The sequence below is a fragment of the Podarcis liolepis genome (assembly GCF_965112155.1).
Source record: "Podarcis liolepis genome assembly, chromosome: 3".
NCBI classification, from domain to species: Eukaryota; Metazoa; Chordata; class Lepidosauria; order Squamata; family Lacertidae; genus Podarcis; species Podarcis liolepis.
In genome coordinates, this window is record NC_139557.1 from 36,319,926 (window position 1) to 36,338,559 (window position 18,634).

Here is an 18,634-nt window from a genome sequence, read left to right on the forward strand (position 1 = left end):
GTACAAACCACATAGCAAGCAGCTGTTTAAGGTCACCGCTGTCAACATGGCAGTGTAAATTTACATTGCTTCAATTCAACAAAAACTTTGCAAAGTCTCGTGGGACCTTTTTACCTCTTGACACAAGCACACAAAACCACCTTCTCAGAAGAGGACCACAATGAATCTGTTATGGTGCCACAAAACATATTTCAGGGATAACCCCAACAAATGCCTTCCTACAGACCCAGACGTCGACCCGCTGCTGCTTTCACCGTTCCCGACCACTGGCTCTGCTGCCGCGGAGCAGCGACTGACGGCAGCCGTCACCCCTAACATCTTTATGTGCGACCCAGGGATTTGCCCCCGCGGAAGGCAGTTCATGAAATGGAAACTTCTCAACCTGCAGGGAGTTTATGCCGCAGCAATACACCACACCTGTTAAACTGGTGAGGGTCTGCAACATTATTTCTGAGCAGGTGGGGCGTGTGTGTGCGCGCGCGCGCTCTACTGCAACGCTGAGGTGGTTTCTCTTCTCAAAGGGACTCAATACAGTCAGAAGCACCCGCCTCTCAAGGCAGCCGCTTATCCGAAGAATTCCGGCTCTGGCCTTTCAAAGGCAAACAGCGCAAGGGAGGCTCGCAGCGAGGACACCAATCAGGGCCGGCGCTTGCCTCGCTCCGCCCTTCTGCTGGCGCCACCTCCCCGCCCGCGGCCACCGCTTGCTTGCTCGCAGGCCGACTTTCTACCAAACCGGTTCTCACCGGCTCCCTCCGCCTTTAGCCTCTTCCTTTTCCCCGCCCTTTCCCACTCCTCCTCCCCCTCCCTTCTCCTCTTCTAAATCCCCGCCCACCGCCACACGCCTGACCGTGGCCGCGCGCGCGCCCTTCCGACGCCTCCGATTGGCCGGGCGCCGCCGCTCGCGGGAGGCGTTTGTGACGCGGCAAAGCTTCCGAGCTCCCCCCCCCTGCTTTTCGTAAAGGCAACGGGTTAGGGGGTTGGAGAGGAACGGGGCGGGGCGTCGCATGACACACGCGCGTGCCGGAGAGCGGGGCGGCGCTTAAAGACAGCTCCGCCCACTCCAGCCTCCCCACTTTTCTGCTTGCCTTGCGCAGAAGAGCGCGCGAGCAGAGGCCCCGCCGCAGCTCCTCCCCGAGCCCCTCCCACGCCCTGCCGCTTTTCCTTTCTGCCGTCAGAGCCGCGTTAGCAACGCCGCCGCCGCCGCTACCAGAAGCACCAGCAGCGAGAGCAAGAGGAGCTCCTCCTCCTCCTCGTGTCCGCGCGCGCGCCCCCCCTCTTCGGTCTCTCCCCCCCTTCTCTCTCTCTCTTTCTCTCCCCCTCCGGCTCCTCCTCCGCCCTGCATGGTCCATCGCCGCCGCCCTGCTCCGGCACCACCACCTCCGCGGCCGCCTCCGCTTCCCTCAGGCTCAGCTCCTCCTGCCCTCGGCGGTGGCGCCCTCAGCACCCAGGCTGTATGATCAGGCTACAGTCTTCAATGAGTAACCATATTCCTGTGAGTAACGGGCGACCCTCTCGCCGCCTCTAATCGCCGTTTTTTCCCTCCCCCCCCCCCTTCTCTCTTTCTCTCCCTCCATGTTCGTTTCTTTGTTCCTTGGGCCCCGACGGCGTTTCCATCAGGCGGGCGGGCATGTCGTGGAAGCGCCCCCCCCTTCCCAGCTGAGGCGCCGTCCTCTCAGGCGAGGCGGCGGCGGCGGCACACAAAGCCTCCATTCTCTTCTAGAAAAGGGAGGAGGACGCCGCTCCTTCAACCTGTTCTTCTTTCTCTGGGCTCCTTTCCCCACGTCGCTGTGAAAGCGGCGGCGGCAGATGGCCGCGTCCTGACTCGACTGGGCCATGGAGGGGAGGCATAGAGTGAGAGAAGAGGGCTTCGACGCCCTTTCGGAAGGAGGCGTCTGGGCGGGAGGCGGCGGCGTCGCCACTGTCTGGAAGGGGTGGGGTGGGGGGAGAAGTAGGAGCCGCGCGGATGGAGGGAGCGAAGCAGCAGCAGCAGCAACAAGCATCTCCTCGATGTTTGCGGGAGGGGGGAGGGCGTCGGTTAGCTTGCAAGCCCCACCGCCATGCTGCATGGGGTGGGGGTTTACATGGCCCTGCCGCGCGCGCCACGTGCCCCCCGCTTCCTTTCAATCCGTGCCCGGCCCATCGGGGGTTGTCTCTGCGGCGTGTCTCTCGACCTTTAAACCCCGTCGCGACGACGTGTCGTTTGCCCGATGCCCCCCTTTTTTTACGCCGGGTGGCGCCGCGCTGCTTTTTTGGGGGGGGGCCACCGGGCCGCGTGTATCCCCTGAAAGCCCCCGCCAGCTGGGAGGCGAAGGATGCAAGCAAGGGAACAGAGCAAGGATTGCCGGTGGCGGGTGGGGGGAGAAACACGAACACACACACGTACGTTGGTGAAATCGCGCGTGTTTAAAATAGGGGAACAAGTGTATTCAATCGCAAACGCCAGCCTCAACAATTCGGATTCCGCCTCCGCTTGTCTTAAAGCGGGTTCAGAAGGGACGCCGCGTGCAGAAAGATTTGGGACAGTTCTTATTGAGTACAGTAGTCATTAGCCGCCTCTTCCCATACTCTGGATGACTGCAGCTCCGTTAGAAAAGGCCAGTCCGCCCTTGGTGCCTACCTCTGCCCAAGAGATGCACCCGATCCTAGGCAGCGCGAATGAAGCACGCCAGGTTCTCCCCCCCCCCACCCGAATTGTATCAATGGGCTTCGCTGTGAGTCGTGACTCCGGGAAAGGAAGCGGGGGCGTTTCTCTCCGCCCCTTGCTGCGTGGCTCGGTTCGTTGAGGTGAGGAAAGGAAACAAGTCGAGACATGTCCCGGCCGCTACCTGGCCACGGCGGGGCTATTGCGCTTCCGAGTGTGACTCACCACTGGGGCGTGCGGGGAGGGGGTGAAGGGAGAGTGGAGAGGACATCTGGCGTGGCTGGGTCAGCGTGGCTTTCCCGTCTCTCTGCTGTCTGCATGCAGATGACGAGCACGCTGCTTCCCGCTCCCGCTGCAGTCACACGCCGGAAGAAGGGGGAACCGCAAAAAAGACGCGGTCGGGGCAAAAAGATTTTTTTGCCAGGTTTCCTGCGCAGTCGGTTGCTAGGGTGGGAAGAGAGCGACAGTCTGGAACACGACCTCGTGTCTGCTTTGCTAGGGAGACCCTGTCACTTGGGCTGAGGAAGCATGTACTTGTGTGTCATGTGAGAAGCATATTGAGTGTCAAGAAAGGTGATGTGGTTTATAGAAGTAATTTCTAAAGTCAATAACCAATAAATTTTTGAATTCCAGTAGTTAAGATGTCCACATTCCTCGATTTTTTTTGAGACTCCATACAAACGCTTTGGCTACTTAAGAAAAATTGTAAAAGCTATAATTGGCTATAGGCAGTGATAATGATATTTTTTCCATGGAACAGGGTGTACCATAATCAATCCAGATTCATTTTGTAAGCAGAAATTAGAACCTGATCAAAATCAGTGGGGATTTGTAAAGACACATTGAACAGTTCTTAAATCTAAAATATCCTTTGAGTCTGGAGGAGTTTCTGCTGCTGGCTGTCTTTTGCTGTAGCCTGAATTTTTAACTGGAGGAGGCAATTATTCATGTATCATGAAATGGCTACCATGCCTGCTCACTGATTCAGGCACCTGCCCCATCCCAATTCCAGAGCTTCCACCTCCTCAGAAGTTCCTTCTGTTATTCCTCCTTCTTGTCATTTGTCACTTTTCCCATTTCATCTACTTCTTGCACCTTCCCACACACTTCTAATCAAGCTACTTTTCTGCAGTTCTCAGGGCAGCATTCTAATCTTGGTTTCTTCCTATGGTTCTAGGCAGTTTCCAATGGCTTTCCAGCCATGTCATGCTCTACAGCTCGCTTGTCCTGATGCTTTCAGTGTGGTTGCTAGTGTAGGATGTGGGTAGGAAACGGGAAGAACCTAAAGTGGCTGTGTTCAATAAATGCATATGCTATTTAGTTTGAAAGACTTTTAGGACTCTTCGCAACATGGCAGAAGCTTTTTTACCTTCAAAAATCTGCACGAAGCCCAAAGTTGTTGTCATTTGTCTAAATAAAATAGCAACTTTAGTTTCAGTAGGACTTGGAGCAGACTTGTTTGTAACAGATTCCCTGTTGCAATAATACTTGGAACATGTAGTTCAGATAGGCAAATACTATGCAGAATAGGCACATATGAAATTACTAATTAAGCCACAATATATTCCTCTGTTTCAGTGACAACTGTTTGTAGTGGTCAGTTTGCTTGTCTCAGAGACAACCACTATTAATTTACAACTGTGGGCTGAAACTATGTAATAAACAGTTCAGATAGTGCAATAACTTTTGATACACAGTGGAGCTTACCTGTGCGACCCTTAGTTCTGACAGTTCCCCAGTCATCCAGATCAGATTAATTTGTCTTGAAAAGAGAGCATCTTGTGCAAAGAGGAATGAACTAGTACTAAGTTTAAAACGTGTTGACTATGATAAGTGAACTCTCAGATTACAGGATAAATAGATAAATTTTGCTGTGGTGTCAAATTTCTATTTTATCTTCATAGCCTTCAATTTCTTCTCTCCTTTTCTTTGTCTTCTATTGCTACAGTGTTCTTTTAAAAGTTGTTCAGTTAGGTTTATGTGCTGTCCTTTTGTCTTAACTGTACATTTAAGAAGTTATTGTATTTAAAAGTGCTGGGTTGTCTCCAGGGCTGTCTTTCCATGAACAGAAGGTTCTGGTGATTTAAATGATTTAACCCTTGCTCTTCTTCAGCACTCCTCACCACCTAAAGCCACACACACACACACACACCACCTCTGGAGTAGATTGGGACAGGAACTCCAGAGGAAAGAGGAGGATCATCAGCAAGAAGCACCACTTTCACCATTGCATTTAAGGGGCAGGAGTTTATGCTGAATCAAAGCCACCAGTGAACAGAAGGACTGTATTGGCTACAATGAGGTTCCTTCTGTGGAGGTTCTCATACTGTTCCAAAGGATCCTCCTACTCTCAAGAGCATATTTGGGGAGTAGGCAAAAAATGCATTGCTCCCACACTTCAGTGTGCAGAACTCTGCCCTGGGGGTCTCTGGATCCCACCATTATCGTTAATTGTTATGTTCAGTATTATATGAACTGGCTGTTTTATATTGCTTACAGTGTGCAATCATAACATTGCCCAGAGAGACATTGTAATGAGCAATAAATAAAATGTGAACAAGAGGCATACACATAGAAGACAGGCATGGATGCCATTTAAAAAACAGCATCTTGGGACCATTCCTTCCTATACCTGAGAATGGGGGAATTCTTCCTGCAGATTTTCTGAACACGATTTTAAACAAATCTTTCTGATTAGGAATCTCCTTTCTTGTTCATTAAGTCTTTAATCTAACTGGTGATCCTAAACATTGCAGGCCAGTGAGCATTTCAGGGTGGGAGAGAATGTCAGTTCTAAGATCATTTCTCAACAGACAAATGCAACAACTTTTGGTGTTTAACAATTGCTGTGATTCCAAGGAGTGTATATGTCTTATCTGAGTCAGTTTGTTCCTTGGAAAAAATATGTAAGTAGCAAGATGTTCAAATTAAAACACAGAAGCAGACTGTACTAGTTCTAGATCCACACCCCATATCAGAACATAAAGTTTTCAAGCACACAGTACGTTAAAGTGTATAAATTTTGCTCTGTGAGTTGAGAATTGCCTGTAGATGGCATTACCAGAGAAGACAAAATTTGATCTCTTTGATTAACTGATTAATATGAGTATCTTAAGTGGAATGATTCCTTCTTTCTGTGTCTCTCTGTATAGTCAAAAGCCAAGAATGTGGTTTGGATGGTGTTAGATGATGGGCAGCTCATGTGCAGATTATTTACTCTTCTGTTGTAGAAATATCTCAGGCTTAACAGTATTTTTAAAAATGTAGTGTCTTTTGTTTCTACGTACAATGCACAGTGTTTGAGAAGTTTCATGATATATGGAAACTTACCATTCTTGAGTTTCATCAAAATAAAGTTGGCATACTGATGAGAATTCAATGCTGCTCTTGGGTTTGTTACTATAACCATGACAACTCAGCTGCCTTGGCCTGAAAAAGAGTTATCTTTAAGAGCATCTGTGGGTGCAGCTGTTTGGGGGCAGCTAAATATTTATTTGGTGTTGGCTGATATTAAATTCTTTATCTGCACTCCCTTCACCCTGCCTCCTTTCAGATAAGCCCTACCTTGTGGCTCAGAACTGACATGGTAGTATTATAGGGTAGTTATTGTTCTGGCAAAAATAAGTAAATGGAGGCATTGGTGTCTTATTACAACTGTTTTATTAAATGGGTGTGTGGGGAAAATAATTACACTTCATGAATAAGATACAGTTTGAAAATAAGCAGTCTAAATCATCCTTCCCCAATACAGTGCCCTACAGATGTGGCTGGAGTATAACTTGCATTGGCTCCTACCAGCATGTTCAGGGATGTTATAGTTCAACAACCTCTTAAGGGCACCAGGTTAAGGAAGCTACTATATATTTGTTGAACAATTTTGATTCATAATTTCAGCTGTGGTAGTATGGTAGAAAATTAGCACAAACCTATCTTGTCCTCATAACGAACTCGAGAGGCATATTTGGCTCAGAGTTTATTGGCTGACTGAAGATTAGCTTTTTAGTAAATTGTGGGTTAGGATCATAGTTGGTTTTGGTTTAAAGTCCATTGTCCACTATCACATTGATTGTAATTGTGTAGAGACTGCAGGATTACCTGCATGATATTACAGCTATGCCACTCTGGTTGAATGTATTCACTAATGCTGTTACATGGCCTTTCCTCAGTAATAATTGCACTGGCCCCGTGTAAACTGTAAAATGGCCATTCCATTTCTTTTCTCCATAGCTCTTTGATTTACCAGCCCTAATTGATTCTCATCTAGTGATTTCAACGTCAAATGCCCCCTGCTTGCCATCCTCTTCCTTGTATCTACAGATCACATCTGGTTTATCATTTTTAATGTTAAATTACCAACAAGCAATGGGTATGTATTCAAACTTTGGCTGAATGAGCCCCTCCCCTAAACTTGCCAGACCTTTGTTCTTACACTTCAGCTGCGGCATTTGGCAGGACTCCTTGTATTTAAACTGAGTTTGCACCCATTCACAGATGGTGAATACGGTATATGCAACAACGTTGCATATGCCATGCGGGTATCCCCCCATTCTCCCCACAAAACAAGGCAGAGAATTTTAAAGTTCTCTGCCTTTCTTACATGAGTCTGGGAGGTTTTTTGCAAGTTCTTGTGTTTTAATTTTTGTGATTTCAACTGAATGGCCTGCAACCATGTAAAGTTTAAATTGTGTATGTTGTGAGTGACCTGTATAGCTTATAATTCTTTAGGTGCATGTGTTAATAGAACTTGCTTAATTTAGTCAAGCTTTAAAACTTCTGTAAAAACTTTCATGAAGCAATCAGATTACCGTATTTTTCCATGTATAACACCTGCCCCCTGTGTATAAGACATCCCCTATTTTTGGGGACTCAAAATTAAGAAAAGGGGGTGGGGGATAGGTTTCCCCCTCTAAAATAATGTTTAAAAAGGGGGTTGTCTTATACACGGGGGTCATCTTCCCCTATTTTCATAAATTTGAGTCCCCAAAAGTAGGGGCTGTGTTATACACTGAAAAATTCAGTAATTCTCCCAGTAATGAACATTGCTTTAGTAAAACTGCTTTCCTCATCTAGAACGAGGAGGCTACTTGGAATTTGCCATTTACTGGCTTAACTGCCAGTGGCCATGAAACCCCCTGAATGGTAACAGTTGTATCATGAACAGTGTTATAATCACACTGAAATTCCTGTAGGTGGCTTGCTTCAAAGCATGAAAGCGTGATTTTGATAAGCCCTTTAAGACCCATAGGCAGGACCCCGAAGAGAGGGTTCTCATTAGTAGATTCACCATCTAGTGCTTTTCTTGCCATTAAATATGTATTATTGAAGTGTCCTCCTTCAGCATCCAAACTCTTGATACAAGCTGCTGATTCGCAACCTAAGTAAATTGAGTTCATTGGCATTTTCCCTCTATTAAGCACTTCATCATTTTAATAACTGGCTTCTGAATTAAGTTCGAGTCAGGTTTAATGCTGGTTTTACTTAGAAAAGTAGGCTGCATGTCACATTCCAGTTTGGATTTTGTTTTGTTTTTAAACATTAGTACCACTCTTACAAATAATATTTCACAGGATGGTCATCCATCCTGTTTCACTCACCTCCTCTCTTCTCTGAAAACTCGGTAAATGCTATACACCAGCTGCCTCCTCCTATGCAAAGGAACTGTAAAGGATTGCTCCTGTCTTAAATAGCCAGTGTAATGCTCACCTGGGGCTACGGTGACCAGAGTTCAGGTCTCTGGTTATCTGTGGGGTTGTGGGTTACCATAGGGCTAAATGGATGACCATACACCTTATTCACAGGATTGTTAATAAATCATAAAACACCACAAATGTTGCCTCCAAGTCATTTAGAATTTGTGTAATGTATACATGTTGTAATAAACAGGGTTTCATTTGGGAGGCCATGTGACAGGCATCTTTACATCTCTACACTCTTTAAGTTTGGAAGGAAAAATTCCTGCACCTTCTGCAGAATGGAAAGTGATCCAGAACAAAGGTCTGTTCTTGATACTAATCACTTGAGTTTGCCACCTCTTGGGAGACAGAGAGAGAGAGCTGTCAGTCTTCCTGAATGCTGTTTTTAAATTAACCTGAGGAATTGCAAGGATGATCAAAATATCTGCAATACAGTAAAGTAGGTTTTCTTATTTTAGAAGAAACAAGTTTGTCTAAATCACACATAGGCAAACCCCAGCCCTCCAGATGTTTGGGACTACAATTCCCATCATCCCTGACCACTGGTCCTGTTAGCTAGGGGTGGTGGTAATTGTAGTCCCAAACATCTGGAGGGCCGTACTTTGCCTATGCCTGGTCTAAATTAAGGACATTCTCAATATTGGTGGTTCATTCCTTAATGTTACCTTTACCCAAGAATAAGCTATTTGTAAAGATACCTGCTCAGTCACTGACGAATGTGCTCTTCTTTTTTTCTCTCTTTGCAGCAGTTCTGTGGTGTTCTTGGTCACACATTTATGGAGTTTCTGAAGGGCAGTGGGGACTACTGCCAGGCACAGCACGGCCTCTATGCAGACAAGTGAACTATAGAAATTGATTACTACTCCACCAAGAAGCCCCCTTAAGAGTGGTTACCAGAATAAGACGTGTTGAGTTGAAATTGGCAGAGCATTTTACAAAGGAGTTCAGACCTGGATGGGGTAGCCTTGCTGCACTGCCTTTCTCTTTGCCTCAGTATTACAGGATTGAAGAATTGCTGCTTCTTGTTTAGGAGGTTCATTTCATTTCCCATTGCTCCCAACTTCATGCTTGTCAGCACGGGAAACTTCAAGTGGCTTTTAGTGGAGTAGACTTCGGTTTCTCCCAATCAATTCTGCTAGGTTTTTTGTTTTTTAAAAAATAGTTTTGGTCTTGTTGGACGTTTTAACTAAATTAACATGGCCCGAATGAACCGCCCAGCTCCTGTGGAAATCACTTACAAGAATATGAGATTCCTTATCACTCACAATCCAACCAATGCAACCTTAAACAAGTTCATAGAGGTAAGGGTTCTTGAGTGGGAGGCTTATATTAATTTTTGTAATGTTGAAAAGTTTGATATAACAGTATTACTGAAATTTGCCTTAGACAGTATTACTGAAATTTGCCTTGACTACCAACATGATGGTCTGTTAAGAGTTAATTTAACCTTATTTCTTTTACACCACCATTCAGTCATTCCCAATACAGATTTCCTTATTGCATAGTAGTTGCATGTTCAAGAATTCCTCAAAACTGCATTTAGGTTTTTGCTTGTGATGACTGCAGGGGGGTGTTCAGCTTTGCTTAGTGTGGTACAATTGCACCATGCTACATGTAGGTGAAGCTCTGAGCTGGTATAGTATAGTGACTAAGAGACTGAGCTGTGAGTCAGTTTTTAGCTCAAACCTCTGCTCTCCCATGAACTCTAGATCACCATAAATATGCCCTACACATTCAAATGTCAGTATTATCTCAGATCTATCTTGCATATGAGGATGGGAGGAACTAGATTACATTACAGGATTATGATAAGGATTACAAACAGATAATGCAAATGAAGCACGTTAAACCATTGGAAGTGTTAAACTAATGTACAGGGCAGAAGAGGGCAACCAGAATGATCAAGTGGATAGAGCTCTACTTTCAGAGGTAATATGTGAATACCACTTGCTGGAAACTTCAAGAGAAGAGAGTGCTCTTGAGCTCAGGTCCAGCTTAAGGGCATCTGGTCGGCCACTGTGAGAACATGATGTTAGACTAGATGGACCTGTGGCCTCATCCAGCAGGTGGTTCTTCTGTTCTTAAAGATATTCCTGCCCACTTGAATTGCTCTGCTATACTTCAGGTCTTTTTAGATATTTGTTAAGTAGTGCTGCTTGAAGAGGTGAAATGCAGTAATTATAGGTCTTCTGAACAGCCTCTGTATTTGAAATGGTTCACAAAATTGCAATAGTCTGGGCATGAACATCAAAACGGTATCATCAAGATATGTATCACTCTCTCTCCTTAGGAACTTAAGAAGTATGGAGTTACTACAGTAGTAAGAGTATGTGAAGCCACTTATGATACTGCTCCAGTAGAGAAAGAAGGCATTCAGGTTTTGGTGAGTAGCTTATTAAAAAGATAACATTAGCCATAGGATTTTTTAATTTCTATGGTGCAAGTGAGTGAACATGGAGGGGGAAATAATGCAGGTTGTGGTAATCTGGCCTTCAGATTTCTATGGATGTTTTAAAGCGAGAGAAGAAACGCAAATCAGGCAGTGATTTGCTAACTGTAATACAAATTAAGAAGTACTATTCTAGAATATGTGGAAGTTTAGGTAAGAAATTATTCACTTCATGCATTCCAGGATTGGCCCTTTGATGACGGAGCACCACCATCTATCCAGATTGTTGATGATTGGCTAAACCTCCTAAAAGTTAAATTCCGCGAAGAGCCTGGTTGTTGCATTGCTGTACACTGTGTTGCTGGTCTTGGAAGGTAAACAGAACTCCAAATGGCTATCTGCTCTGACTTCTCTACCAAACACCGATTCCATTAGCTAGTCTTACCGAGTTGGGGAATGGCTTGTAGCAAGTTACAGCTGTATGTGTATTATTGTCTTTTCAAATCAATGAAGCTTTGACTAATGAGAGTTTGCAGCCCATATATCTAGTGAATTAGCTCTTGAACAGAGTATTAACAGGGAACCTGTACATTTGCACTAATCTGAGCAAGGAGATCAGTATTTGTAACAATGAATGGCAGCTTTTGTGTTCCTCAAGCGCCAGTTTATGATGTTGGGTAATATGATACAGTTGGCATATGCAATTAATAAAATTCACTATATCCATCAGATTTTTGCAGCGCCAAAGTATAAGTGTACTATGAAATAGTTGTTTGGGTCTACAAAATGGGAGAAAATGACTATTGGGAAACATTCTGCAACGTGTGTTCTTTCCCCTCCACCAGAGCACCTGTATTAGTTGCCCTTGCACTCATTGAATGTGGAATGAAGTATGAGGATGCAGTGCAGTTCATAAGACAGTAAGTATTAAGTATCTGCCTTGTACATACCTGCCAATGACAGTTAGGAAAATCTTGAATTCCATACTTCAAAAAGTGTTGCTTTTTGTTGCTAGGACCACATGCAGCACAAGGCCTAAACATCTGGCTAATTTTAATACTTCTTTAGCCCCTCTTCCACTGTATGAATGCTGTGTCCATGCGAATCGGCCAGTGCCAGGAGAGATTTTAAGTCCTAGTCTAATAGTGGATTGTACAAGAGAAGGCAAAAAGAAGAAATGCGAAGGCTGAAGCTACAGTAGAAGTGGAATTGTAGGTGTGATTTGTACATCTGTATGTATCTCTATAACAAATTAGTGAACAGCTGAAAAAAACAGTAAAACGAAGCCATTAAAGGCAAGAGAAGTTAACATAAATAACAAAACAGAACTCTACACACACACCCCATTTAAAAATAGTTCAAAGAGTCTCAGATTACCTAAATTATTTTTAAAGCCTGAGTGAAGTATTTATCTGGTGCCACAGAAGATTGCAAAAATGGCAACTTGGCATGCCTCCTTGGAAAGGCTATTCCATAACTGGGTACTACGGAAAGACTCTCTCCCTGGCAGTTGCTTGGCTCACTTCATTCAGCAAGCGCAGGTCCTTGGAAAAGCATTTTTAAAGTTCAGGTGTATGATAGAAGGCAGGCTTTCAGTACAAAGTGAAAACTTGTTTTTACAATGAGGGTGGGGATTCTGTTCTTGCTAAAACTTCTAAAGAAACAAAACCTATCTTAAGCATATGATACTTGGTCACAAGTGAAGTAGTGTTACTTTCAGCACTCATAATTAACATGTTCAATATTTGAATGTTTTGTAGGAAGCGCCGTGGAGCCTTTAACAGCAAGCAGCTTCTCTACTTGGAGAAATATCGTCCGAAAATGCGACTGCGTTTTAAAGATTCAAATGGTCACCGTAACAACTGTTGTATTCAGTAAAAACCAAGCTGCCTATGTTTCTGGCTTTGGAAGTAGAAGATGAAATCTATAATTGGGCAGGTTACATGAAAAACTACATGTATGTCTTAAACCAAGTTACATGAAGCTTCTATAGGTGTAGGCCACAATGTTGGCAGGAGAGCAACTTCGTTTAGATTATGGTGATTATGATCTTTTTTAGAACATGAAATATACTTGGCCTTTCAAAATGTCTTATTAGTAATTTGTATCATTAAACTATCCTTAATCATGCATTTCAGGGTTTTTTTTTTCCATCGCAGTCCCAGTAGTCAAATCTACCATGACATGTGTAGAGATTAGGTGCCAAAAGCCCAGCGCACTATTTCTGTATACCACAGTGTAGTTCTTAGTAACTACATCTATCTGGACCATTGCCCTATTAGCAGCTGTCTTCTGTTTTGTGGATAGGGCTTCATAGAATAATCTGCCTATTCACTATATTTTCTCTCTCACAATCACACTAGAATGAGTATCAGGATTTGCACACGATTAACTGTCAATTACTTCTGGTACCCTAGACTTTTGTCATTTAACCCTCTTCATTCACCTACATTCTCTGGTTAACTCATAGAAAATAATCCTTCACGCTGTACAGAAGCACACAAGTCTTTAATGTCTCCAGACAAAAAAGCCTTACAGTTAAATAAATATTGGCACTAAATGTGCAACTTAGCAGAGGGCCTGTGAAAGGATGAGAGGGGACAAATAAATATTTCTAGTAAAATGTTGCCTTTTGTCTTGTGCAGGAAGTATAGAATATGCCCTTTACTTTAGTAAATAATTTTTTAATGTAGAAATGCTTTATTGTAGCTGAACACTCTTAATCATACATTTCTGAAGATCTTGTAATTTCTTTTATTGTACTTCTTGAAAGTTGTTTACCAACTATTGCTTTGTTAGAAGTGATTTTGTTTTGTTTTTTCTTGAGTTTCTGCCATGAATTTGGCAGACCTCTGTAATATTTTGTATGCCTTTTGACCTGCGTAACTTAATATTTGGATACTTGATAATTTGTTATGTAATTGATAAAATGGTGGTGTGTATTAATGTTAAACCATATATTTATACTGTTTTGGGAATGTGTGGTTATAGTACTGTGGGAGAAATAATTTGCCAGTGTTCACCAGCTTGTAAAATCTAGTGTGAGAGCTCATCTAAATAAACTCAAAACTGCATTGCAGTGTACCCGGAATTTTCTCTTTGGGGCAAGGGAGGGTAGGGAAGCGCTCTGATTTACAGCTTCGATGAATATATTTGAAGTGGAAATCACAGTTCAAGAAGCATATTAATTTCCCTGTGGTAAATACATGTTGGATTCTCTCTCTCTCTCTCTCTCTCTCTCTCTCTCTCTCTCTGTGTGTGTGTGTGTGTGTGTGTGTGTGTGGTGTAACTGAATTTGTTCTTGGTAACATGGAAGCATTAAGTGTTTTTCAGTAAACTTGTTATATTTGTAACATAAAATGGGATTATTATTAATAATTTATATTGTTCTGCAAAGCAACACTGTATTTTAAAAAACCAGTAATTTAACTGTATGTGGTACACACCATTCTCCAGAGCTCGCTGCTTGGATCATGAACGTGCAAGTAACATTTTACCATCTATTTCAGTATATCCACAGTATTTCTCCCAAGACACACAAGGCAGCAACACTATTTTATTGGGACAAATGCATTGGAAGCATCTTAATATACTAGATACTTTGAGCAAGTTCTTTAGCGACATGTTGAATCTAAGGACCAAACATCCTTAGGAAACCCACCAGTTCTGTGTGTAATTCAAAGTTTTGACTTTGGCATAGAGAAAGTCCTACATTAACTGAGTCCCAAATACTTAAAAGATTGCCGCTTCTTATAGAGACAAGTTTGAGAGTTAAGAACTGCAGAGGAGGTCTTGTTAGCAATTGCACGACCCTTGAAGGTCTCCCATCCTTAGGAAGTCTCTACCTTTAGATATGTGACTTGTGCAAACTCGGGATGGGGGGAGTGTTCCTTAGAAACATACACAATCCTTTGGGAATGTTTCAATGATTATTTACCCAGCTGCTGGTGACAGTGGTGACGATGGAATGATTGAAGCGATTTATGTTTTATTGTACAATAAATGGACCTGGCAAAGGGCAGGCAATGCACTTTATGGATGAACAAAGGCAAAAAAAACCTGGCCCTGTAGAAGAGGAAGCTATGAGGGCACTGCTTACCAGCAGAGGCACAGCAAAGGAGGCAGCTGAGCCATGTGGTGTGCTGGGTTGATTATATGCCTGTAGTGGCCAAAAGCCAGTGATTGTAGTTTTGCAGTACCTACCTATGCCCAACCATGTGCTCAGATAGCAAGGGGGAGAAGAGGAAGATGACTGACCAAACCCAAAGAGTGCTGACTTATGGTTTCTCCTCATCCTGGAAAAAAGTGACAAGTGGGGTGCCACAGGGTTCTGCCCTTGTTCTACGTCTTTACAGATGACTTAGATGAAGGAAGTGCAGGGATGCTCATCAAATTTTCAGATGGCACCAAACTGAGCGGAATAGCTAATGCCACAGAAGATAGACTCAGGATTCAGTATGACCATAACAGATTGGAGAACTTGGCCAGAACTAACAAAATGACAAATGTAAGGTTCTGCACTTAGGCAGAAATATTCAGCTGCCCAAATATAAGATGGGGGACGCCAGTAGTGCGTGTGAAAAGGATCTAGGCGTCTTAGTAGGCTACAAGGTTAACATCAGTCAACAGTATGATGCAGCAGAAAAAGCAGCTGTGGTATTCTAAGCTGCATCAGCAGAAAGATTGTGACCCAATGAAGAATTGAGAGACCTGCTCTATTCTGCTTTGGTCAGACCCCACCTGGAGTATTGTGCTCAGTTCTGGATGCCACAATTAGAGGAGGATATTGACAAGCTAGAATGTCTACAGAGGAGGGTCTGGAAACTAAGCATTATGAGGAACAGTTGAAGGAACTGGGTACATTTAGTCTGGACAATAGGAGACTGAGGAGATGCAATAGCCATCTTCAAATATCTAAATGGCTGTCACATGCATTCTATGCAATTCAAATTGTAATGCAATAAAATATATAAGAAAAAAGTTATAAAATACAATTAAAAACCATACGGCATCTAGCACAGTACATTACAATTGCCCCTGAAAGACCAGATGCGCAGCCTGTGAGTCATTTGGGACTCTCAGCTGTCCATGGAGACACAGGTCAATTCGGTGTCCAGGGCAGCTGTCTACCAGCTCCATCTGGTATGCAGGCTGAGACCCTACCTGTCTGCAGACTGCCTCACTGGAGTGGTGCATGCCCTGGTTATCTCCCACATGGACTACTGCAATGCACTCTTATGTGGTGCTACCTTTGAAGGTGACTCAGAAACTACAACTATTCCAGAATGCGGCAGCTAGACAGGTGACTGGGCACTGGGACTATATAACACCGGTCCTAAAGGATCTTCACTGGCTCCTAGTACATTTCTGAGCACAATTCAAAGTGTTGGTGCTCACCTTTAAAGCCCTAAATGGTGTCGGTCTGGTATACCTGAAGGAACGTCTCTACCCCCATTGCTCAGCCCAGACACTGGTCCTCAGAAGCAGTCCTCAGGTTGCGGAAATCTCAGGATCCGACTGGACTTCCGTAACGGATCCTGTCTGCAACCGGAGGTACCACTGTATTTTCTTTTTGGTTGTATGCTTTTTGATGTATTTTATTTATTGTGTATGACTACTTTTGTTATGTTTGTAATTATGTAATTTTTTCAGCATGGTTTGAACTATGGAAGGGCGGCCTACAATTAAACTTATACAGTGGTACCTCTGGATGCTATTGGGATCTGTTCCAGAGTCCCGTTCGCATCCAGAAGTGAACGCAACCTGCACCTGCGGGTTGCGATTCGCCGCTTCTGCACATGTATGTGTCCTCATTTTGACCGTCTGCGCATGTGTGGGTGGCGAAACACTCCTCCTTTACTTCTGGGTCACCACAGCACGCAACCCAAAAATAATTATCCGGAAGCTACTTCAACCCGAGGTATGACTGTATATGTATGACTTATGTATGTATTCAAAACAGTAAAAAAGTATATCATTTGTGGGGATTGCCATGTTAATGGACAAAGTACTAACAGAGCACACAGTGAAGTCCTTCAACTGTGAACATTTCTCCAATTTGTATCTTGTGATAAGGAAACAACGACTGTATTCTGAGATACTGGGGCTTTTAAAGAGGCACAGTACAGAAGCCAGACTGTTGCATTCTCCTTACTGGGGAAATCCTGAGTAAATCTGTTGCAAATATTTCCAGCTTGGTCCTTATTTGGTAACATGCACAAATGATTTTTCCTGCTATGTCCTGAGCTCAATTTTGTATTAGAAAGTTCCTGTTGAAGGCTGTCCCTTGATCCTCAAATTCTTAATCTGGCAGTGGAAGTTAGTCCTAGAACTGGCATCATAATTTAGGATGCAATCCTATACATGTTTACTTTGCAGCAAACCCCACTGGAAACAATGGAACTCACTTTATAGAAAATATGCAAAGAATTGTGTTAAAACTGTTTCTCTCATGTGCAATTTCAACCCCTGCTCTTCTTACTAATGTGGATATATATCTTTAAGAGAACACAGCTACTGGAATAATCACAGAAACAAGGACACAAACTACATCAATCACTATCGAATTGTTTGTTTACTGAAATGTATAGTTGAAGGCCTATGCTTGCTTACTTGGGATCAATGTCTGACTAAACTGCAAGACTGAGTTGTATGAATTCTTGTGGACTTTACTTACTGACAAATAGTAAGTGTCCCAACAGTATGTTGCTTGTGGTTATTCATTTCTTATAGAATGCATTGACTTGAACAAACGATGGATATAAATGAGAATCCATCTTTACAATAAAGTTTTGCTCCTCCACTTTACCCTCACTGTCATGTATATATGGAAAGGCCCTCACTGGTTTACAGCTTCACAAATGTATGTGTTTGCTCAAATTCTAACCCTTCACGAATGTAGAGATTATTGCGGGGGGGGGTCTGTCCCCCTCAAACTAATATAACAAAGACATAAATATCACCATAAAACAGTATCAGAAGAAAGAGTAGAAAACCTACAATTCTCAGTCTCTATGCATCTTTGCCACCCACAAAACAAAGCCTCTGTAACTATTTGCTGAACAGATGTAAAAGTTTCTTTTTTGGATGTTACAGACGTTCCCCATGTGACACCATTACATCAGAAGCTATTTTTTCATGGGGGAATAATTCCTAGAAGACTCAGGCACTAGTACACAATCAGCCAATGAATTTGCCCACAAATTGGTAAAACTGCTCCTGGATTAGTTTTTTGGGGGCCACAGCCCACTTTGTCAGATGCTCTGGTCCACAAAGGCCTTATGCCACGTGTTAAGTCTTTTAGGTATCATGAAGCTTTGTGCGGCAAAATACACACCTCTCTGAAATTTGTTTTTGGATCACAGCACTTGACTACATGATGGAATGTAGCTGTATTGTAAAATTAAGTCCATGCAAATAGAAAACTAGATACTAGGGAGATCATAGGTATTAGGTTAGCTGTCTGTCTGATATGTTATCTTTGTACTTGAATTGATTTTTTTCCTTTTCCATGCACTCAGTTATGCAGTGCAGCAGCAATTTTATCATCTCACCCAGATGTGTGTGTTTTGTTGTTAAGTAGGCCTCAGAGGAATTTACTTCTGAGTAAACATGTTTTGAATTGCACCATTAGTAACAGCAGTCCCCACAGGCCTCTGGGATTTAGGGAGAGCTAAGCGTGTGACTTTCTGTGTACTATTTGAGCCTTAGCACATCTAAGCTATTGTTAATTTTTTTATATCCAATTTTTTTAAAAAATAATAATCCTGCACTTCAGCAAGCACCTTCAAATTATGTGATAGGCCATTTTAAAGCTAGCAGCACAGAGAGAAGTACAGCTGTGCCCCTATTTCGATGGTTATAACATTCTCTTTCAAACATATTTATTTAAAATACATAAAATGAGGGGGG

The 18,634-nt window shown here is 43.3% G+C and overlaps 2 protein-coding genes across 2 annotated transcripts; both read left to right on the top strand.

Annotated features, from left to right (window-relative positions):
• The first annotated feature begins 1,008 nt into the window (after positions 1-1,008).
• On the top strand, positions 1,009-9,263 carry LOC310703524 (uncharacterized protein). The gene is made up of 2 exons (XM_083495882.1): positions 1,009-1,492; positions 9,081-9,263. Exons 1-2 carry the CDS (start codon positions 1,454-1,456, stop codon positions 9,174-9,176), a joined length of 135 nt encoding a protein of 44 aa, XP_083352008.1. The 5' UTR covers positions 1,009-1,453; the 3' UTR covers positions 9,177-9,263.
• A 232-nt stretch (positions 9,264-9,495) lies between these two features.
• On the top strand, positions 9,496-13,797 carry PTP4A1 (protein tyrosine phosphatase 4A1). The gene is made up of 5 exons (XM_083495881.1): positions 9,496-9,635; positions 10,625-10,717; positions 10,967-11,097; positions 11,569-11,643; positions 12,484-13,797. Exons 1-5 carry the CDS (start codon positions 9,531-9,533, stop codon positions 12,599-12,601), a joined length of 522 nt encoding a protein of 173 aa, XP_083352007.1. The 5' UTR covers positions 9,496-9,530; the 3' UTR covers positions 12,602-13,797.
• Positions 13,798-18,634: the final 4,837 nt, after the last annotated feature.

Bases quoted from the DNA above. Each gene is read 5' to 3' on its own strand.
- LOC310703524 (XM_083495882.1), top strand. From the start codon at position 1,454: ATGATCAGGCTACAGTCTTCAATGAGTAACCATATTCCT. The intron at 1,493-9,080 runs GTGAGTAACGGG...CTCTCTTTGCAG, and splicing joins CAATGAGTAACCATATTCCT to CAGTTCTGTGGTGTTCTTGG.
- PTP4A1 (XM_083495881.1), top strand. From the start codon at position 9,531: ATGGCCCGAATGAACCGCCCAGCTCCTGTGGAAATCACTTACAAGAAT. The intron at 9,636-10,624 runs GTAAGGGTTCTT...CTCTCTCCTTAG, and splicing joins CCTTAAACAAGTTCATAGAG to GAACTTAAGAAGTATGGAGT. The intron at 10,718-10,966 runs GTGAGTAGCTTA...CATGCATTCCAG, and splicing joins AAGAAGGCATTCAGGTTTTG to GATTGGCCCTTTGATGACGG.